Here is a 23,213-nt window from a genome sequence, read left to right on the forward strand (position 1 = left end):
CAGCAAATTACATGCTAAGGGCTATTCTTATTATGTCTATAGCAATTTACATGCTAAAAACAATTCAATGAGTGTCCATTTGGAGCTTGTTTCCTTCAGTAACGTACAGAGGAACTTCCTATATGAGTCTTACTCCTTGAGAAGTGTCTCAAAGACCAAACATTTTATCCTTGACAACTTAGAGTTACAAGTTTTAACATTTCATTCTGCAAGTCGATCCCAAAGACTATGAGATAATGTTCATTTGTGAGCCAGAGGTCCTACTTCACTAATGGCCACAAGTTTTATTTTTGGTTTTTGCAACATACAGATAATAGTATTAGTTTGAGATGGATTGGATTTTTTTTTTCTTTTCTTTTTTAAGAATTGAATGGATGGGATGGTATTTTTAGTCCACTAATAGTTTGCTTACTTTGAAATTTGTCAAATATATCCTCATTCAATAAAACCTTGTCTCCTAATCAGAATTTATATTATGGAGGATTTCATGACCAATGAAGAAGACACAATCCTGCCTGATAAATGAAGCATTATGCAATTTCCTGTAAGTCTAGAGATGAACAAAAAGGCTAGAGTTGAAACTTCTAAAGGAAATGAATAAGAAATAAACAAGATGGTATCATTATAAAATGCTACCTCAGCTTATCCATTTATTCATCCAAACCATGGTCATCTCTAAAGGAAATGAATAAGAAGTAAACAAGATGATACCAGGTTTGTTGAAGAGCAAGTATAGAAGAGTCTCACATGACTACCACAGTAAGAAGTCTCACAGAGCCAGAATTAATATGGAGTCTTACAGGAGTCTCAACAAAGAAGGTCTCACAGAAGAGTCTCAGTTAAAGGTGTTTTAGTTATGTTGAGTTGTTTAATTGTATTAGGACTTATCTTTAATTGTTAGACTTTGGGTGTAACTGGGACAAGGGTAGTTTAATTGTAATCAGATTCTACTTGTTATTTTATTATAAATAGAGGCTCATTGTACTCAAATTACAACAAGTCAGTAAAGTATTTCTCTTTTCCATAAATTCAACAAGGTTATTCTCAAAACACTGTTTGTTAGCAGGTTCTGTCCAGATTCTATGGCTGCCTCTACCAACATTAACCTACTTTCATACAATTGATGGTTTAATAACCTGGTATTACTTTATTAGCTTTTATTCTTTTTTTACTTCAACTAATAAATAATAGTGCATTTATCGATTGTTGGTTGAGAAGTTTATGACACTAAAGACTCCAACTACATGAATGCAAACCAAACCCAGAAGAAAACATATCATCATTAAGAATTTTGCATAGAATAATGAAGTTTGTGACCAGGTATATTTTTTAATGTATAACTATTAGCTACATGTATCATTGGCCAATATGTTTTTTTTCCTTCTGTTTTTCCTTTTTCCAATATTTTGCAAAGGTAATCTTTTTCCCTCTACTCATGTTCCAGCTCTTTTACAATATTATCACAAGTACACTTAAAGAATATCTACCATTTTGAACGTGATTATTAAGAAAAAAATTGAAGGCACAAATCCAATCAAAATTACTAGTAGACACCTATGTCAAAGAGAAAAATACATGACAATACAAGATTTTGTACTGAAATATTTTGAGATAGAATCAACAAAAGAAGTAAGCTAACATCTCACATTCACAAAAACAATTCATCACCTAATTTCAAACAAGAAGAGAATAACAGCAATAAAGCATACAGCAGCATCCATCATTTCTTTTGAAACAGGAAATAAAAGGAAACGGTTATAGAAATTATCAGTTTCCAAAGTAAGACTGATGAATGAATTACCGCATCACGAAGCTGAGGACAGAGCTGCTGAATGACGAGAGCAAAGCTTCGAGAAACCTTCTGAAGCATGTTATAGCAGAAAACCCAATGCAGTTCTGGATGGATCTGCTTCACAGCTTTTCTTGCTGCCAATTTCAACTTCACAAGCGAATAAATGTCCTCTGGATGCTTGAACATCGCTCCTAAAGTCCCCATTTTCTTTTTTTCCTCTTTCTATCTTGTTTATAACAAAAATGAATGAGATTCTAGAGCTTGCGCCTATGCAAAAGAGAATGAGAAGAAAAAGAAAATAAGTGAGATTAGAGAAACAAAGAACCAAGTTGAAAGAGCCATTCAGGAACAAAACCATTGTAAGTTTTATGGAAGTCCTCATTCACTAACCATTATAGCCCCTCTAACGCACAAATATGGAAACATTAGATAACACACTCTCCACATCATCAAGTAGGGAAAGCATTATTTACTTTTTGAAGAGAATAAATATGTCATTTAATACATTGAAGATCTGCAAAGTTGCATTCCTTTTATTAGTTACATGAACTGAATCCAATAGATAGTAGGATTGAAAAGATAACATGCAACTTTTAAATTTTCAACTACATTAACACATTAACCCATTAAGAAGAAAAAATTAGAAAAGGTAAGAGCAAAACTAGCATGTTGGTTCTATGCCTTCGAAAATCAGTCTCACAAAATGCTATGAATTTTTCTCATCTATCATAACAAATTTACTAATAAAAAAACAATACCAAAAATTTTGTCTACAAATCTTAATTGGTAGAAATTAACTTTTGAACAAAAGACGGTGCTTAAAACTTTTCCATGCTCCATTGTGTCCTTTTCATCATCCTATGTAGAAATAAGATAATAAAAAATCAGCCACCTCTTCTTGACAACGTCAAATAGAAACTAGAAAGTAGAAAGTATAAATATCTTTCCCTTAGCAAGATTGAATAAAGAAATCCCAACCATGAGAACCTAATTCGTGTTGCTCAGATCCCATGACCAATCAAACAAAAGCACTAGTTCTATCAAAATTTCAGAATTCAGTTAAAATGCTATCTATAGTAAAGAAGTTAGGTCTCATGTAAACAAAAAATTTCAATATAAACCAAACATCTAATGCAAAGGGCAGTTTACGAGATTAATTCTATAGTCTCACCCATAAAATCAGTTTCAAAACAACTAGGAACAACTAATGGAACAGAAAATGATTCATGTTAAACTTAAAAACTATGAACAAAATTTTTTAATAATAACTTTGATCTTTTTCTCAAAAATAATAATAATAATAACTTTGATCTCTCTTTCCCTTCTCGCTCTTTCCTTCTTCTGTCTTCTTCTTCCCTCCCCTGCAAAACACCCCCCCTGTCTAATTCCTATCCTACTCCTTTTTAGCAAAGAGAGAAAAATTTAGCATGCACATAATCAGTAAAGATTGTTACCTGAACCCATTTTAGATTTCTATAGTTCTTTACCCTTTTTGTGACAGAAAATTTTACACAGCAGATGGGGAAAATACAAGAAACCAGATTTACGTTGCACAACTATATACTCCTAACAGAGACATCAACTTTTATGATATGGTTCGCTGACAAAACAGAATGAAAGAGTATGTTGCACAGAGGAAATATAACCCGGTGAATGACCTTACATAATTTCAAAGTAACCCTCTTATGTAGCAAAATACAATATTATGACACCATGATGGTTAAAAGAAATATGATGAATGACTTACGTTACAAATTTGGAAGGAACCCTCTTATACAGTGAGATACGTCCAATACAGTGGAGCAATCATCATCTCGAAACCATCTATGATCCTAAGACAGTTATGATTCTGCATTACCATCAGATCCGTTGTGCACAACAAAGAAGCAACTATCAGCCTTGCTCATTGTCCCAATCATCTTGTTAGTCTTCAGCTACCGGGGAAAATATAAGAAACGAAGCAAAGACCATAAATTTCAAACAAACGAAGAAAAAGGAAGCCGTGGAAACAACAAATGACTACTTTTAATTGCTTTGAACAGAACTAGAAACCATAAGAGAAGAACCAGAAAAGCTTGCGAGAACTTCGGGCAGGCCTTGTGAAGACAAGAAAGAGGGAAGTAGCGATCTGTGAATCAGAGAGAAGAATGAGGAAGTAATCAAAGCAATGCGCTAGAAGATTGGCATAGATGAGAAAAACGGGCCCCGATTTTATAACCTCGAGAAATCGGAACTCACCCCCTGAAAGTCATATTGTTTTGGAGTTTACCAAAATGAATATAATATCGAAAAGATTAGATAGAAAAGCAAAAACTAGTTTGGAACTAAATTCTTAGTTTAAATGCTCAATATATTTACGTGAAACCAAAGTTTAAAAACTGATGGATTCACCAACTTGACAAGGTGACCTAATCCGATTAAACTGCAATGACCCAAAAATGAGATGACATACATAGTCACATAGGCAGTTGAACTTCTGCTTGGTGGAGACAAAAGGTGGAAGTTTTCTCTTCCATCAAAAGGAAGCGGAGAAGCTGACAGGGCAGGGACAGGGACAAGCCAAAATGCCAGAAACATAATTTTTCTTAAAAGTACTTTTTCAAGTTTATTCGCAAAAGTCCTAAAATTGGACAAAAGCTTATCTAAATTTAGACCATTGGAATTTTGTATCAATAGAAGCTAAGGAGAAGAGTGACCATTTGAATGGTACTGGGACCAATCGAACAATGACTTTACAAAATGCGACAAAATTTGATTTTGAGTTTCACCAAAGTGACCTATTTGTATTTTTTAAGAACTCGAGTCAAGAATTTTAAGTATTTATTATGGTTTTTCATAAAAGAAAAATAGCAAAGGTCCTTATCTAAACCCAACAATTATACTTTAGAACAATGGATCTCTATTGTTTAAGAATTTTTTTCTCTCCTCATTTTGAATATGAAGAATAGCTATGCTGAGGAGATTGGATTTAGGGTTTAAAGTTTAAAATTATTTTTAATTTTTTTTACTATCTTTGATTGTTAAATCATTTTATATATTCCAACGAGATTCTTCCAATTCGTTATATGATTGAGTTGCTTTACATGAGCTAAGCAAAATAGAACTTTTTATTTCTTGAATTCTTGATTATCAAGCTTTTAACTGGAATTGGAATTGGTATTCTCTATTTGTTAAATCATTTTTAATAGTCTAACAAGAAACTCTAAATCTTTTATTTTTATGAAAGCATAGTGTTTCGTTCTTTTTAAATCCCTCTTTGTACTTGTTGCTTTCATGTTGAACTTGTGATGTTTGACTTTCACATCATAAATTAGTGTTCAACAAATCATTTTTTAGTCCATAACTTCAATGCATATGATAAGAACCTCTTCAATGTCATATTTTCTCACTTCCAAAAGAAGAATTAAGGCTCTTCTAGGCAAGAGAGAGATAGAGATAAAGACAGAAAGAGAGAGAGAGACTAAGTGGGAGAAAAGGGGAGAGAAGGAGAGGAGAACAAGAAAAGAGAGACTTGAAGAATAGACTTGATTGATTTTTCCTTCGATCGAGATTCTTATTTATACTTTTTCCATTACATGTTTAGAAAAACTCCTCAATCAATTAGGTTCCATAATTACATCAATCAAAGGGAGATTACTAAATCAAAAGAAATAATCTAGGGAACTTCTAAATGAATTACAATCTTATCTTCTAGAGACTATTTAACAAAGGAAAGTAGAAATTCTAGGAATCCATCAAAAGAAGGAAGGTAGGACTCTCATTCCTATCCTTGACTTTTAACCTTATTTCTACTTTTGCCCTTGAGTATCATTTTTCTCTTTTGCCTTTGAACTCCTATGCCCCCTTGCATGTGCATGGGACCACATGTGTGCCACCTTTTCTCTTGCTTCTTCTTCCTTCTTCCTTGGTTTTTTGGAAATTTGAGGGTTGATATCACCATGATTCTATTTAGATGTTTTTTAGTAGACCTTTTATTTTCAAATAATTGTGTGGGTTTGCAAAATTCATCTTAAGTTTCAAATCAAATCAATTTGCATTCCCCTGAGCTACTCATCACATTTCTATGTTACATTAGAATTGAGGTGTTTTCTAATTTTGTACCAAAATGTTGTATCAACCTAATCAAGAGGCACTAGATGAGTTATCCTTGTAAAGAAAGTATAGCTTGGTATTTGTATTAGGAAAGTTTTGTGCAAGCAAATCCTCAGTCATTGTATTTGATCATTTTTTGCCATGGTTGTGCAAGTGGTTGCTATAATTGGGTTCTATTCCCAATTGGTGTTACTCTTGTGTCACATAGAACCCAAGTTGAATGACCTTAGTGGCCTTACCTAGGGTGGTATTGTTAGAAACAAAGTTATTTCAAAAATTCCAATTGTTTATTTCAGTTTTTAAACATTTTTTTTAACATTTCAAACTATTAGTGGTAGAAGAGTTTTACATTAGGGGCTTGCGATGGAAGGGCAATGCTGAAATTATTGCTCATTTTAGTAGAGAGTGCCCATGTAGGTCCAATAAGTGTAATTTTGAGAACTTTGCTTGGTATTTTTATAATGAAAGTTGATAGAAAGTGGTAGAAATGGGAGCCGGAACCCTAACTCACATTTTGTGAAAACATTGTGTCGGTGTCTCCTCCCTCTCTCATGTTCTGTCTCCCCATTTTCTTCCTCTCTCTCTCTCATACCAACATTGAATTTGCTTAAGTCTCTTTCACTTGCTTGAGAGAGTTATGTTGGTATCAAAGCCAATGGAGTTCGAGGAAGAAAAGGATTACTTGATTTAGAGCATGTCATGGGTTTTCTTTTTCCAAGGGAGCACCACACTCATCAATTTTTTTTTATCATTTTTTACTTTCCCACATAAAGGTCCCACTACACTTTCGACCAAATGTCTCTGGAGACCAAAATTTAGATGGAAATTGTCATGACAACTCGAATTAACTACCACCGCTCAAAGAGTGTGCCCAAGTGAATATATGGAATTAAGCTAGACTCACCCATTTGGAGACCTTAGAATATCACAACATCACCAAAATATAACTCATTATTTTCTCAAGAACAAAGCTTGCTTAAACAATAAAGTTATTGTGCCCTACTTGAAGTTACCATCAAGTTTGAACCACTAGATGAAAAATAAAACACTAACTATAATTTCTTACTTCAGTTAAGAAACCATTTTTGTTGTCATAGGAAAACAAAATGATACAAGAACCGGTTCCCCTTTAATATTTGTACCTTCTTGCTTTAGGTTATCTCTTGTTTCCTTCGAGACCAAGAAGATATATATTCTCTTATTCACTTTAACTTAGTGAGACAAGAATAATTCAAGCGGAAGTATTTTATGTCTTAAAATTGGTGCAAACACCAAAATTTTGTCAAAAGATTTTTTGTTTTCCGTATGCACTTGCTGAAAAGGTTTTGCTCAAATACACCTAGTGGGAGGGGGGGTTGAATAGGTTTATCAACGTTATCTCATTTAAAAAAACTTGCACAAACACATCTACTACATAAGAATTTTTATAGTTATTCGCAATCACTATTTCATACTGCTACTCCACTCCCATCTCTTGCCCTAGAACTAAAACATCCACTATCAGTTGCCAAATGATATCTACAACATAGAACCACAGAGGTTCAATTACAATACCTGTCTAAAAACTTTTGGACTTATAACCAATAGTTTTAGGTATGGGCTCCCAGATCCAAAAAGGATTTTTTTTTATAAAAATACAACTAGTCAATCTGATACAATTGACCTATGAGCAAAGATTACTTGCTTTATAATCAAGCTTACAAATGCCTCTTAATAGACATATCAAATTGAAAAATAATAATATAGTTATGCTACGTTCCTAGGTGAAACTACCAAATGATCAATAACACTAGAAGAGATATCAATGTAAATTTAAATAATGCTAATTTAATAGAAGTTTTGAAGTTGAAAATTGATAGTTAAAATATTAAAGATGTTGAAAAGTATTCAATAGATATAAAAATATAAATACTTAGCTATTTGAGACTAATTCTTGAGTAGGAGACTTTAATATCATATTTCAAAATTCAAGCTCTTAGAAATAACTGAAAAAGACAAGAGAGCTTCAAAAAATTCGTGTGTGAAGTTGTTATTTAGGCTAAAAAAGACTTGGGTATTTATAGGACAAAATTCTAGTTCAAAAAAATAGTCTTTGCACAATATCAAGCATGTTTGTAGATTTTGTCAAAAAATTAGTATGAAAATATTCCAATAATTTAAAAAATACTATTAAATTCTACTTGTGTTGCTTGTCTTTATAGTAGGCCACTTACACAAATTAAAAACATGTAAGCAAAGTTATGGCCTCTGGAAAGTATTGGATTTCCTTATCTGCATCTTAGGGTGGAATCCTTTCTGCTCCAATGGCTTTTTTGAAGGTCAAATCTTTTGATTACATCAAATCCTTTGTCTTTTGTTTCCTATTAGGGTGGACTCCTTTGTAGGGTTAGAATTCTCCATGGTATTTTTCACTTCAACTTAAGTCGAATCCTCTTGATGTAGTCGACTCCAATACATTGCTCTTTCTTACATATGTCGACTTCTTAAATAATTTTGAACTTACTGTTTCTCGGGTTTGACTCCTTGTTCCTTGTTGCTTGCTATATGGGGTATGCTCCTTCACTATGGGAACAACTCCTTTTATTATTTCAACATGAATTTGATTTGAAATTCTTCTTCATTGGGCTTAACTCTTTGGTTCTCTACTCGACTTCAGTTGAATATACTCAACTCTATGTGCATGTGTTCAACTCTTTTTTTTTTTTTAAGTAGTTGTCTGTAACGATTTTCTAAATTCTATTTATTGCCTCTTGCATCTAGCTTGACTCCTATAATGTGTGCTCGACTCCTTATAATTTGTGCTCAACTCCTTTTGCTTTTTGAAGTGGCAATCATAAAAAAATTAAATTTAACTTGCTTGTTCTTGCATGGGTGCTCGACTCGTATGATATGGAGATCCTTTTTGTTTTTTTTAATTCAGCTTAGAAAAAACTTGTTCTTTGTACACAAACCACTCAAAAGCAAAATAATCAAATTCTCATTTTTATTATCATAAAAATTTGGGTACTTAGCGGAATCTTGAACTTCTTTTGTCTCTCTTCTCATGTAATTTCATATTGGCACCAAAACATCTTAAAATCATCATTATCATAGAGGCATGCCCCAATCAAGCTTAATAAACCCCAATGGTTAACTCATAATTAATTTTCTATGTCAATTGTAATCAGCTAAAGGATGTTTATTCACATTATTTCATTGGACCTAATTTGCATTAGTGGTAATTTGGACGAAGTTTACATGGTTTAGTTTATTCAAACCAAGACCCAAATCCTTGATGTATAAAATATTTTGTTACTAAATTGGCCTATTTGTTATTGAAACAATCACAACCCAAATTATCCTTTGGGCCGCATCTAGTGACCTTTTTCATGGAAATGTTAATGTCATTGATCTCATTAGATAATATAATTACAAGGTTTATAACATCAAATTAATGTTAATCAATAGTCTGCTTCACCAAATAATTTAACAACACTAATTTGGTAAATTATGTTTCAAAACTAATCCAAACTCACAATTCTACAAGCCTAATTTCAAATGAACTTTTTTCCATAATAGCCAACTTTTAATTTAGTTACTTGAACTATAAATCATCAAAACTGAATTTTAGGTCAAAGATGAACCTAAACCTATACTTTGGGCTTAAAATACATTACCTTAAAATTTTTCTCAATGTTTTATGTCAAAATCGAATCTCAAGTTGAGCCAACATATTTGCAATTTTGGTTCTTCAACTAAAGCAACCTACTATGTTTCTCCAACTCATGTACTTATACTAAATAACACAACTTTGGTCTACTTTTACTATTAATTATTGAAAATTTTAATAACCAAATAGTATCTGATTTTAGGCCCAACAAATTAGAAGTTCAAATAAACCCATATCTCTAACACCCATTGTTGTCCCAATAATAAATCAAAAGTTTCATGAACTATTCAAAAATTCTTAGATTTACATAAATAAAACAATTGGAGCACTTATCTCTTTGTAACAATTTCTCCAATGGTTGAAGTCCACAAAAGTCGGAGCACTTATCTTTTTTGTAAAAAAATCTCCATTCCACTTTGACGACTACTCATTTGATGTAGGTTCTTCTCTCACGAGATAGGCTAGAGTCTATTTGAGGATTGATGTGAGTTCTTAAACATGTGCTTATATAGAATCTAGTGGTTCATCAACCTATTTTACTCTAAAGAGGATTTCTCCTCTATATCAACTTCCCAGTTAAACTAAAACACTAGTTAGATGAGGTATTCCACAACATCAAATCTTGATACCAAATATGACGCCCATAAAGGGGGGACTACGGGGCCTAATTCTCACAAAGTTATAAATAAAAATAATTTTAATCAATAATTTTCATAAAAATTCAATATAGTTATTATAAAACTACTTATAGGAATCTAAATATCTATTATAATTAATATTTGTAGGGTTTCTTGTCTTCTCTAAATATTACGATGTCACCCCTAAGATGAATATATCTTAGATAAAACCTTCTAACTCCCACTCCAAAAGAATCACGTAACTCACACAAAAATTGTATCAATTCTTAATATCATAGGAACTGACATAAGAAGATGATTAGATATCACAAATTTAAGGCCTAATTACTTAATTAAATGGTCATTTGTCCTATGTGTTATAAATACTTAATATAGTTTATTGATGTGATATCAAATCAGTACATGGTCTTACACCTCACATCCAATATGTGACCATCTAGCATACAAGGATAAAGTGAATTGCCCCATTTTTCACTATTATCAACCTAGAATTTTTTTTTTTTGAGAACTAGGCTCTAGGACACAACCAATATCACACCTACCTCCCAATAATCAATCACCAAAAGGTTGGATTTCATGAAATCAAATAATGCATGCACAAATCGATGAAAGAAAGAGTTTTGAGTAGGGCCACATTGGAAAAATGTTAAGTCTCTCACTTATCCCAATTAGAACCAAGGAGAACAAAAACAATGCTCATACCATTTGAATGTTTGACGAACAAATTTAAAGTCCCATAAGCAAATCATTCTAATAGTAAGCTCCTAGAAACAAATTGTTCACAAAGAAATGACCAAAAAATTGTAAAAGACAAATTTTGAGCTTCCATTCAACCAATTTAGTTTTAACTGACCTACCATTGTGTTTAACAACTCAAATTAAGCCTTTCAAGTTTTCATTTGTGTTATGGATTTTAAAATTGGTAGATTTTATAAAAGGACAAAATGTCTTTTCCAAAACCTAACAGTTCTATTTTGAAACATTAGACTTTTGTTATTTATAAAACTTTCTACCTCATTTCAAAGGAGGATAGTCACAAAAAGGAGGGACTCTCCAAAGCATTTTCATTCTTTCAAAACTTCCATATAGTTTGGATTTACATTTTGAAAACTTAAACTATCTTGTTTTTTTTTTTAAAGTACACAAACAATTTAGATTTAAATATTTTATTAATTTACCTTAAATTGTATATGAATAGCAACACCTGGATTGTTAACTCAGTCACATAGTCCAACAAGCTTTACTAGGCCTTTATTTTCATATTTTTTTGTTTTATTGAGTCGTATTTTGAAAGCTTAGTACACTTGTGCTCTTAATTTTTAAACCTTTTTTATACATTTTATTTTCTATTGAACTCATGTTCTTTGAGTTTGAAATAATTCATCAATGTTCAAAAATCGCCATTGAGCTTAGATTTCAAATCTCTAATTTGATTGATCCGCATGTTTAAAGGTCAAGTATAATAGAACTCTTATTTTAAAATCAATTGCTACACTTGCTAAATCATTAGTCATTGTTCAACAAATCATTTATGAGCTTTTGAAGTTCAAATATATCATTCTATTGGGAGGTTTTTATAAAGATTCTTTATTTTTAGTTATTGTTTAGGTTTACAAAATTGATCTTAAGTTTCAAATCCACTAAATTTGCATTCCTTTGAGTTGTTATTCCATGTCAAGAGCACATTAGGATTGGGGTGTATTTTATGTTATCCTTTACTTTGTATCAACTTATTCAAGACGCATCTAGTGAGTTTTTACTATAAAAGCAAGTAAATATTGATATTTTATTAGGTGAGTTTTGTATAAGCGAACATGCAACCTTGATAAACATATCATTCGTAAGACCTTTGTGGCCAAGGTTGTCAGTACATGTAATTGAGTTTATGCTAGGTTTGTGTGGCCTATAAGGCAAGTTGATGTGGCCTATTAGCCTTTTTAGCAAAAGTTGTTGTTGAGCATTTGATAAAACTTTTGTCATCGGTGTGCTGCTATTAGGGTTGTTTAACGTTAAATTTCTAGACTTGTGTAACCTAATAGTGTTGTTGTATTCCCTTAGTAGGAGTATATGTAGTAAGGTATTTTTTTTTTTTGAAATAGTAAATTATAATGAAAGATGTGAAAAAACACCTTTGAGTGGATTAGATGCCTAAGTTTGTGCTATAAACCACTATAAAAATCATTATGTTGACTGTGGTTTCTCTAATTATTCGCTAGCTTGATTGCACTTTAAGTTAGGAGTGTATTTTCTGTTGACATCGTTATTAAGGAAAAATTTGAGAATTTTTTCTTAAAAAATTGATTATTTGCTTGAAGAAACTATTCATTGCCTCTCTAGGTTTATGCCTTAGGACCCAATATTATCAATAATCCATCCTTGATCAAGCGTCTTAATAATCTGAGTCTCAACAGATAATGTGTAACAAACAAGGTGTAGTTAAAAAAATTACATTTAAGAATAGTGATAATTTTTTAAGATCAATAGTTTTACGATGTGTGATTGAACTTCTTATAATACTTATGTTTGGTCCCTCTTTCTCTATGATTGTTCCAAAAACATCACCCTTAGTTGCCAATATTCTTTCTAGGACCACCTTTGTTGTTGTTATTATTGTACCCCTTAGGTTGAGGCTACCCAGTAGTGTCTACACCCTTCACCCTGAGACTAATGGGTAGTGATTGCAATAATTGGTGCATGGCCTAAGGTTCTTGTTGATTTATCCTTGAACAAGAATTACTCCTATTGTAGTAATCATGGAAAGAGTGATTCAAAGCTCCATGAAACAATTTCTCCAACCACTTAATTGGACATTAATACCTATGATATGATTATGAACTCTACCATAGTTTTATTTTCTAGTAAAAAGGGCTACAACTTCAACTTGAGTTGGAATGCCTCACATCAATTTGAATGGCATAGTTGCTTCCCAATGAGTCCTAAAAATCATACACATTCCAAGTCTCAGTAACTTGGGAAAGAATATCAAGTGATATGGTGGCTTAGTCCACTTAGTTAACTATAATTTTGGTAATAACCATTTCTTATATTTAGGATTTCTTATAATGTTCTCTTTATTTTTGTCTTTCTCAGTAGAATTCTCATTAGGAATACTAATAGATTAAGAAAGTTTTAAGAGTATTCGATATGATCAAATGCAGCTTTTCCACATATAAATTTTTGCACAAGATCTTTCCATATCTCATAGTTGGTATTGTCTAACTTCACTAGCACTAGTTCAATAATCATAGTTATGATTACAATCAGATGATAATCAAATTAAAGTCATAAAATCACCAAATAATGTTAAAAATATGCTTCAAGATATGTGCCATGAGGATGTAGATGAATGTTGTTCCATCATACTAAAGAGTATTCTTCTACTTGTATTCACAAATAAAAAAGAAAACACCCTAGATAGTTTCTCTAAGTTCTAAAAGTTATCGTTCATGTAGATAGAGTTTCTACACATCATCAGTATGCCAGAAGCACATAAATTGTGTATTTTCATTTTGATTATTTTGTATGGTTATTAATCTTAGATATATTATTTTTATGGTATTAGAGCAAGATGATCCAAAAGATTTCATTTCAAAGAATTCCAATCATTGAGTTGCATTGTAGATGTGATCTACGATGAATCTTTTGTTTTCAAGATCAAAACAATGCATTTTTGTTGCTTTGGATTGAATCAAATTCTCTCATCTATTAGAGACATGTTTGATTACCAACAATGGCTAGGAAACGGATTGGTTGTCATTATGAGCATCAAGAAGCTGATTCCTCTAATTTTTCTTGATTTTTTAACCCAAGATCATTATTCGAAGATTGAAGACAACAAATCAAGTTGACCCGATATCACCTCAAGTTGACTCTTTAAAGTCTATTCTAGTCATAGTTCAACACATGGACTCAATACACCATCAAATTGAATGGATAGCCTACAGAAAGTGATTATCCTCTAGAGTAGGTGTATTTTCCTCTTTTTCTTTTCAATCTGAGTAAGAAAATGAATGATCTAGTTTTCTAAAGTTAGATTCTGAAAATTATGTGTTATGAAAAAAATTAGTGTTATCTTTTTTTATAAGTGAGGATATTGTAGGATATATTGATGGGACTATTGTTCCACATGGATGATACGTTTTTGTTCTTAAGAAAAGTACACCAACAAGCACTTCAAATAGTGAAAAAACAACTGGTTCTAATGGTATTGAGGACCTTAAGAAGAAAGTTGATTTTGAGGTCCCAATCATAACACAAACACTAAATTCATAGTGTATAATGTGGTAGATCCAAGATATGAAGGTTGTAACTTGGATTGAAGCCACTTGTCCATTGAAATTTCAATACAAGTGCAATAGGTGCTCAAGGCTTATGAGCTTTGGGAATAGTAGAGGATTTCTTCTCTATTCATATAATGCCAAAATATTTCATCTTAAAAATGAGTTGAATAACGTACAATAAAGGGATAAGACAATGACTAAATTTTATAATCGTGTCAAAGATTTGTGGATAAAGATGGCTTATGTTGGTGAACACCTTTCTTCCATGGATAAAGTCATGTATGTCTTTCAAGGTTTGAAAGGTGAATATCAAGTTTTTGTGCACTCATTGATATAGCCACTTCCAACCTTTGAGTTTTTATTTTCTATGTTTGTTGCAACATGGTCAAGAAAAATGTTCTTTTGGTGGATTCTTTGTAAAAGACCCTTGTTACCCATTATCACAAATTCTGCTCATAACACTTCTAGAAAATGTTGTGGATAGTAAGACAATGAAACAAATATAGTAGGCAAGGTGGTGCAAAGTCAATTTTCCTTCAAAATGAACCATTCGACCAAAAATTGTTGGACACTACAGAAATTGATTGATGCATAAAAGAATAACCAAGTCCCAACTTAGGAAATTGCCACTGATTTTAATGATCTATAACTCATTAAAGCGCAAAGATATGTTATTGATAGTGGTGTGGCATAAAATGTCTCTAATGATCCAAGTAAACCCCTTGACTGAATTCCTTATTTGGGTCTTGTTACTATTATCACTGGAGATGGGAGAGAGTATCCCTATACTCACATCGGCTTTATTTAGATTTGTACACCTAAAGGTCTCTTCTAATAAAGCATGTTTTGTTAGTTCCATCCTTTCAATATAATATGTTATTTTTCCTTTGTTTATTACTTTCATAACGTCAAGTGTGTATTTACTCCATTTTATGTTTTTTTTTAAAGATCGTTTAACTTTCGTGTTCATTCTTTTATTTCTGCCCAAGAACATTTTTATGGCATTGTAGGTCTTAGACATTGCTCCCAAATTTTTTTTGACAATTATTTGGTCATGTTTTTGGCGATAATCTAAGTTTTAATTCTTTATGTTTCACTTATCAACTTGTAAAGCACACCGACTACTTTTTTCTTTGTCCACATTTAGGTCTAGGTGACCTTTTGCAATTGGTGCACACTAATGTGTGAGGACTTGCTCATGTTGCTTCCTTATCACACATGAAATATTATGTGATATTTTTTTAGGACTATTCTCATTAATAATAGATTTATTTTGTGCATAAAATATTCAAAATCCTTGATTTTTTTATGTCATTTAAGTCAAGTGTGGAACTTTTTTTGAAATATTTAATTTGTATCCTTCAAAATGATTGAAGTGGTGAGTATATCTCTAATTCTTTCAATTGTTTCTTCAAAATCATGAAACTTTACATCAACGATCATGTGTTTTCAAAAGAAAGCATTGATATGTTATTGAAATGGGTCTTGCCATATTGATTGTTACTAGTTAGCTTAAATTTTTATGGGCCAAGACATTTAATTATGCAGTGCATGTTTTTCATAAACTGCTTACATCCATTTTGGATTAGAAATTTCTCTACAAAATGGTTTTTCATTTGGAACCTAACTTTTCCCATTTAAAAGTTGTTGGGGCCATTGCATATGTTCATATAAATTGTTGTCTTTGAGATAAACTTTTGACAAAATCACTTTTGTGGTGAATGGTGGGTAGTGATGATCATTGCTAAAGGTTATAAATGTTATGATGCCACTCGACCTATTTATGTTTCTAGACATGATAATTTTGATCAATCTAGCATTTTCCCTCCGCCTACCGCCTGTATCCCTATTGTTTTATCTTTTTCATCACCATTTGATTTCAATTTTTGGTACCCAAATTACACTAAATTCTTTAGATCCATTGTAATTGAGTCCACTTTTTTTCATTGTTGATATGTCAATTTCTCCATAAGTGAGTCGACTTTCCCCATCCTCTTCACCTATTCAGTCATTGAATCAACTCAATCCCCTCCAATAATTTCGGATTTATCCTTATCATCTACTAGCCTCCTCTTGCGTGTTAGTATATATCATCCATAACTATTTTTTTCTTGACTTCTCAAATTCCTAAACTTCATGGACCAAGAACCTAAACTGAAGCATCTAAGGACCTACAATGGGTGTGTGGGAAATTTATGTTATGCATGAAAATGGTACTTGGGATTTGGTACCTCAACCCCTAGTAAGAAATGTTGTGGGTAGCAAATGAGTTTAAAAGATCATGTACAAATTTGATGGTAGTGTTGAAAGATATAAAGCTCAATTTATTACAACGATATGACCTTGATAATGAGGAAACTTTTAGTCCAATCATTAAAATTGTTATAGTTCAAACTCTCTTTACATTTTGTTCTTGGATGTATAAATACTTCTCTATTGATTTGCAACAATCGTTGTGCTCTATCTATGACTATCGTCCCTGTCCTTTATAACAAATCGAAGTATATCGTGTTAGATTGTCAATTTTATTCACGATTTGATAGTATCAAGAGTGCTTTCAACAAACTACATTCTTAACGAAAATTAAGTGACATACATTTTCACTAAAGCCATTGCCACCCCATAGTAATTAAATTCACCATAGCTTACACTTATACTCAGCTTAAGAGGGGGAAGGGGGATGATATGTCCAATGATGATACAGAAGTGGGACCATATATTAACCCTAAAAGGGTATTATTCCTGTTTTTGTACTATTTTCACAAAATTAACCCTCATCAATGGGTCCCACTCGAAGAGAAGTGGGCCCCAATAGGTAGGAGTCCAAACGTTGAAACTGTTAGTGTCATCGAAGAGAAAAGCAGGGAGAGGAGGGTAAATTCCAGCAGCAGCCCACGGAAGGGAATACCGCCAAGAGTGGGCCAACCAGCATCCGTCATTTTGCTTTCGGCTCCTAACTTGGAAAGAGCTCTTAGCGCCTCATAAACAGTCATCGATTCGACCTTTTGCTCTCTTCACTGTCAAAACCCTCACCGTGTTCTTCAAGATAGAGACTGTGATCGGGCGCCCGCCGGCCCGACACCCCTCAGATTCCACTATAACCAGCAAAAGCAACCCCCCCAAATAGAGAAAACAGCCAGCACCCATTTTCTACTCTTCTACCAGAAAAGAGAAGAGCACAGATGAAGAATCTCTACCCTAAAAGCAAAGGCAAAATCTATCCTTCACCTTCGTCAGCTGCCACTGCTGCTGCAGCTGCCTCCTCCTCTTCTTCTTCGCCTTACTCGACTGCCAATGTCCTCAATCTGCTACCCGCAGCTATCTTAGCTCTCATTTCCGTTCTGGGGTTCGAAGACCGGGAGGTTCTCGCTTACCTCATTCTGAGGTCGATGAAGACGCCTTCGCTGATGCTGGAAGAGAAAAAGAAATGCAAGAAGCCCCCGAATACGCCCCACAAGCCGCTGCTCGATTGCCCTTGTTTCGACTGCTACACCAGCTTCTGGATTCGCTGGGACTCCTCATCCAACCGGGAGCTCATCCACCAAGCTATAGAAGTCTTCGAGGAGCACCTCGCTAAACGAGAGAGCCCCAAGAAGGGCCGCAAGAAAGACCGCCGTTTGACCCACAAGGAGAAAGGCCCGCTCCAGAAACTGAGGATTCCAGAGCTCGACGCTGAGACCGATAAGCCCACCGTCAATATCATCACGGATCGGGAAGCTCCCACGACAACAACAACAATTACGACGCCGGGAAAGAAAGACGACGACGAAGTGCTGGGAGAAGTCACCAGAAGCCCCCTGGAACCGGCGGAGCCCGTAGAAGAGAAGGTCTCGACTGTACCACCCCAGCAACCGGCAAGCAACAACCGCGGTTTGGTGGGGAAGGTCTGGCCGGACGTGATGGGGATGTTCAATTCCCGCTTGTGGGGTATTTGGAATCCGAATGTATGAGCGAAACGAGGTTGATTAGATTTTTCCGGTTTTTCTCGTTATCACGCTAATTTCCAAATTTTTTCTTCTTTTCCGGGAAAATTAAAAAAATTCCTCATTGTAAGTTAATCAGATACTTGGCCAATGAGAGTTTCCGTTTTTACTAATTACTAATTAGAACGAAACGTTTATTAATCTCATCGCTTTAATTTAAGCCGTCGTGTTTTAACTGCTCAATGAAAGCTTGTTAACAAAATAGGAGGCGATTGATTCGGCGCCAGGAGGGTGTGGGGGGGTATTGAAGAAAATGTGAGGGTGTTTTGGGTATTTAGAAGGAAAGAGGATAAGAGCTTGCGTGGCGTCTTATTCGTTGGTGGTGGGAGAAGGCAATTATTGTGGAGAGGGAAAGTAATTTGGTGTCTGGCGAGTGTACTGCCCTGACAAATGTTTTTGTTTTGCTACTTTTTTCTTTTTTTACGGACGTTTTTGCCCTCGTATATTATCATTAATTTTTTAAGAGTAGGGCATCCTATTAGATTTTCGACTGTAAGTACCAGTTGGCCAGCCGTTCAAACGCTCTGAAGAAAATTAAAAGAGCTTAGTTGTGAAGACCGTTCGACTGGACTGGACTGGATATTTTGAAATCATGCTTGCACTCAGTTCAAAAGTTTTGGGTTCTTTCCGTAGCTTTTCAAACTCGAATCATCGAGTTTTTCAAATCTCAATACTTTTGTCGTTCATGTGTGAATTGAACTGCTAATTATGGTGGTAGACTCATCTAAAATTGAGTGTACTCTCTCATGCTTCAACATTGCAATATCTGTATTTAAAACAAGTAATCCTTGCAAAATTTTAAACCAATTAAAACTCAAGATAACTACTGAAAATCACTTTTAAAAGGCCTAAACTCGTACTTAGAGCCACTAATTATAAGTCTCAAATGTTGGGTAGGTGTTGTATTCAGGACCCTTTGGGTCTGCTATTTTAAATAATGATTAAAATGAGAACCATTAAAAAGTAGTTTTAAACATTGCAATTGATTAATAAATTGCATGCTTGCGTTTCAATACTTTCAAATTGTAATTTGCTAAAGTTATTCATAAAGACTCTTTTAACTTTTCAGTTAAGTTGGTGTAGGTTATGTACGAACACAAAATGGTGATCCTTAAAATTGATCAATGCGAGAACTGGGTGAGAATCTCAAACTAGTTACAGAGCCAAAACTCGATTGAAATAAACGAAGTCACATTCATGGTTTGTCATGAATGGGGATTACTGAAAGTACTGTATGTAAACCACACCTCCTTTCTCTTCCATGGAATCAATTAGAAAGATGGTTTCTACTAGAGTGTTTTTACACCTAATTTAAAAACCAAATAACCAAAACTAGAATTTTATCAAATCATTATAAAAGTTTACTTCTTGAAGGCACAGTGTCTTTCAATGATGCTTCTCTAATCCAGCGTAATCACAAGTCTTTCAAATGCTTCTTAACCGAAAAGCAAACATAAAATAAAAAAAAAAAAAAACTAAAAACTTTTTCATGTCATATAAGCAACGCAGAATAATCCTAATTCTTCAAAGTATTAAAACAGCTACAGCAGCAAATCTCATTATGGAGAAAGAACATACGCCTAGCAGTGTCGCAGTGCTCCTCCAAGCCATCAGACTTCCTCAGCGATACTGCAAATTAAAGAACAGAAATAAATTGCAACACATCACACATCGAAGTGCAAGCAAGGATGAATGTTAGATCAATTACAAAACAAAACTCACCTTGATAAAGCCAATTTCTTTGGCATTGCTGCGGAAGCACTGCCTGCAACACATCAACCCATACTTCCTGATGAGCCCATGCCCATTTCCACACACCCGGCTGAAGCAAACAAATAAACAACAATGATGATTTCGGTCTCGGATGGATTATGAAGTATGCACTGATTGAAAGCAAAGGAACATATACCAACAACAAAGAATGCAAATACAAATAAATGAAATTTGAATTTGTTGAACATGTTTCTTTGAATACTCTGTTCCTAAATACATACTGAAAATAACTGAAATCTATCGTCTCAGAAAGACTAAAAGAAGAGAAGATAGTGGACATGCTACAAGATGAGTACTCATAGGGTAGCAAGCGTTTTAATTCAGCATGGAATACCAAACACAAAGCTCAAGCATTGCAAAACCATGGGTTCCCAGCTAGATCCCAGATTCCTAATATGAACTGAAATGGAACTATACTTGTATTCTTTTTTCTTTGGTATTATGTTCTACACTGCAAACAAACAATATAAAGGAAGAGAAGAATAATGTAAAACCAAAAACTCACCATGCACGAGAACCAGGGCCATAATTTTTCGGATGAGTACTCCACACATTGGAATGACCCATCTCTGCATAACGAGAGAAATTTAAGTTACAGACAGAACAAAATCTAGAGGCCAAAACAAATAAATTATATGTCATAAATAAGACATGTTTTCAACAGAAAGATCATTGTAACAAGCTAAAAGCGATGATGAATAGAGACATTTGACATCAATAAAAAACGTTCAAGAGAAAAATAGAACAACATTCAGATGTTACATAACTTGAAAAAAAAACGGACAAACATTTTCAGCTTCTTCCACGATAATAACATGTATTTCCCCTTTCAGTTTGCAAAATGAGCATCAAGCTGAAAGATGCAGGGAGAGCTCATTTAAACCTGGCCTTGGTGGATCAATGCTTTCTTTTTTTAGAAGGACAGAACGGATGACGTTCCCTTCACATTTTGTCCAGTAAAAAAGCCAATATAAAGTAATTTAAAATCCATTAGAAGCTCTAGTGAGTCCACTATTCTCGCTGGATTTAAATCCTTGTGGCATTAACTACTTGATATCTGGTATATGTCATTAACAAAATAGAGAGAACAGTATAGTCACATACACCAGTAAAATCGCTGATGATCCCCGAGCAAGAATTAGGAAGCCAAACAGAAAATAAATAATACAAAAGGCCAAGACAACGTTTTATTAAAAGAACAATTCAACTTCATACGAAAACACCATGCAATCTTTGCTAGAGAGAGAGAGAGAGAGAGAGAGAGAGAGAGAACGGAGAGGTACGCAAATTCGAACCAGATAGAAGGGTTTTTATTCCACCGGGATGAAACCCTTGAAGAGAAAATAATTGTATCTGTTATTTATCTGACATACCTTCAACAATTTGCTAAAAAAGACTTCAAGAACAGCGTCGGCACAATTGGCTGCAAACTCGTTCTTGAGAACGGAGGTAAGGCAGGTCGCAAAAGGTGAAAGAATGACCTAGGGTTTATCCCTCTATATAGGTCGACCCAGCATCACCGACATCTGATCTGATCTGATCTTGACGCTTCTGTAGCATCAGTGTTACTGGGCCCCCTCATCCGCACTAGTTAATCAGCTTCACTTCAGGACTTATTGGGCTCAGGCCCATTGTCCCATATGGTGAGCTTCCTTTCTTTCTTGTGTGGCCGAATTGTTCAACTAGGTCATCTGGCTTAATAACTTAATAGGAAACCTTGAGTGGAGGAATTAGGTTTTTCACTCTCCTTGGGTTTTAAATGTCTGTGACTCAACCAAGGGATTGGTCAAGTTGAACCTGGATCAACCATCTAGTCTCGTCCATGGTTTACAACATTGAGTAATTACGGTACTTTAATTATAGATTAAATTTGAATTATAAGGCCGTAATAGAAAATATTTTTTAATGACTAAAGGAGTGATTCAAAAGTTTCTTCTTCCCTCTTTGTATTGCTTTTTATTATGATAAAAAGGGGACAATTTACAAGAGTTCTTCACTTTTTAAGGGGAGATTTTATCTAGAGAGAGCACATAATTTACAAAAGTTGTTGTTAACAAGATTGTTGACGTATGTTGATTCCCATATAGATTTTGATGCTAACAAAACTTAATAGAGTTGAGAATTGTAAATCTAGTATTTCAAATACCTTTATTTCAAAAGACATTCATTTCAACATCTAAAGCATAAAAACAAATCAAACCTCTAAAAGACCTCAAGCATTATGGAAAGTCAATAAATCTTAAAGAAACACCCTTGAAAGATGAAGACAAATTGAAGATTAAAGTTTTATGACTTATTGAAAAATATCAAAACTCAATCCATCTAAAAGAGAACCGTTCAACTCCATTCAATTTAAGGTACAATGTAAACTTGGAGCTTTAAGATACAACATGCATTCAAACATGTTTTAAAATTATCATATACACATTTTAAACATGATCGATCATCTAAAACTGCATAAGCCAAAATTATAAAGCATGATTGATCAACCTAAGTCGATTGATCGATCATCTAGAACATGGTCAAACCATACTGTAAAACATGTCTGATCACCCATTTGGATTGATCAATCAATCCTTTCCATGCAAGGGAATTTCATACTAATTGAATGATCAATCTATAATATCGATTGATCATATAAAACTTTGCTAGTCAGGGATATAAAAACATAATCAATAATGGAAAATTCATTGAACAATCATACTTTCAATGCACTACCAACAAAAATTCTGATTGATCAATCATACTATGTCATTGATAGACTAACCTATAATATCAGATTGATAGATCATACCATCGATCAATAAGATACATTCCGACAGAAAAATAGCCCTTACACTCGATTGATCGATTAGTCACTTCACAGTGATCAATCAATGTAAGCTATGATTTTTGAAAATGGACAAAAAAATGGCTAATTTGGCTTGGGAAAGTTATAAATACCCCACCAAACCTCCCTTTGAGGAGTTAAGAAACTAGGTACATTTTACAAGCCATTATTCTCAT

The 23,213-nt window shown here is 33.7% G+C and overlaps 3 protein-coding genes across 6 annotated transcripts in view; 1 reads left to right on the forward strand and 2 right to left on the reverse strand.

The window, feature by feature from the left end:
• Positions 1–4,301, reverse strand: part of LOC137962099 (squalene synthase 1-like) — an 85,934-nt gene extending 81,633 nt beyond the window's left edge. For 2 of the 4 annotated variants that reach the window (XM_068808815.1, XM_068808814.1), the window contains exons 1-2: positions 3,540–4,161; positions 1,802–2,059 (exon numbers count right to left, since the gene is read on the reverse strand). In XM_068808815.1, the coding sequence (XP_068664916.1) occupies positions 1,802–1,996 (195 nt within the window). In that variant the 5' untranslated portion in view covers positions 1,997–2,059; positions 3,540–4,161. Of the gene's footprint in view, positions 1–1,801; positions 2,060–3,539; positions 4,162–4,244 lie in introns of those variants that run through there. The other 2 variants (XM_068808812.1, XM_068808811.1) reach the window with 2 other exon arrangements.
• A 13,332-nt stretch (positions 4,302–17,633) lies between these two features.
• Positions 17,634–18,401, forward strand: LOC137963072 (uncharacterized). The gene has a single exon (XM_068810252.1). It carries the CDS (start codon positions 17,634–17,636, stop codon positions 18,399–18,401), a length of 768 nt encoding a protein of 255 aa, XP_068666353.1.
• Positions 18,402–19,757: 1,356 nt separating this feature from the next.
• On the reverse strand, positions 19,758–21,689 carry LOC137962689 (small ribosomal subunit protein uS14z/uS14y/uS14x-like). The gene is made up of 4 exons (XM_068809701.1): positions 21,581–21,689; positions 20,713–20,776; positions 20,157–20,256; positions 19,758–20,063 (listed from the first exon to the last, which is right to left on the reverse strand). The coding sequence occupies exons 2-4, from the start codon at positions 20,772–20,774 to the stop codon at positions 20,055–20,057; spliced, it is 171 nt and encodes a 56-aa protein (XP_068665802.1). The 5' UTR covers positions 20,775–20,776; positions 21,581–21,689; the 3' UTR covers positions 19,758–20,054.
• Between the last annotated feature and the right edge of the window lie 1,524 nt (positions 21,690–23,213).

Source organism: Aristolochia californica, unplaced genomic scaffold (assembly GCF_029961685.1).
Source record: "Aristolochia californica isolate CCGP_79_NKW_82.1479 unplaced genomic scaffold, dmAriCali1.0.hap1 SCAF_4, whole genome shotgun sequence".
NCBI lineage: Eukaryota > Viridiplantae > Streptophyta > Magnoliopsida > Piperales > Aristolochiaceae > Aristolochia > Aristolochia californica.

Bases quoted from the DNA above. Each gene is read 5' to 3' on its own strand.
- LOC137963072 (XM_068810252.1), top strand. From the start codon at position 17,634: ATGAAGAATCTCTACCCTAAAAGCAAAGGCAAAATCTATCCTTCACCT.
- LOC137962689 (XM_068809701.1), bottom strand. From the start codon at position 20,774: ATGGGTCATTCCAATGTGTGGAGTACTCATCCGAAAAATTATGGCCCT. The intron at 20,257-20,712 runs GTGAGTTTTTGG...TGTTTGCTTCAG, and splicing joins GGCCCTGGTTCTCGTGCATG to CCGGGTGTGTGGAAATGGGC.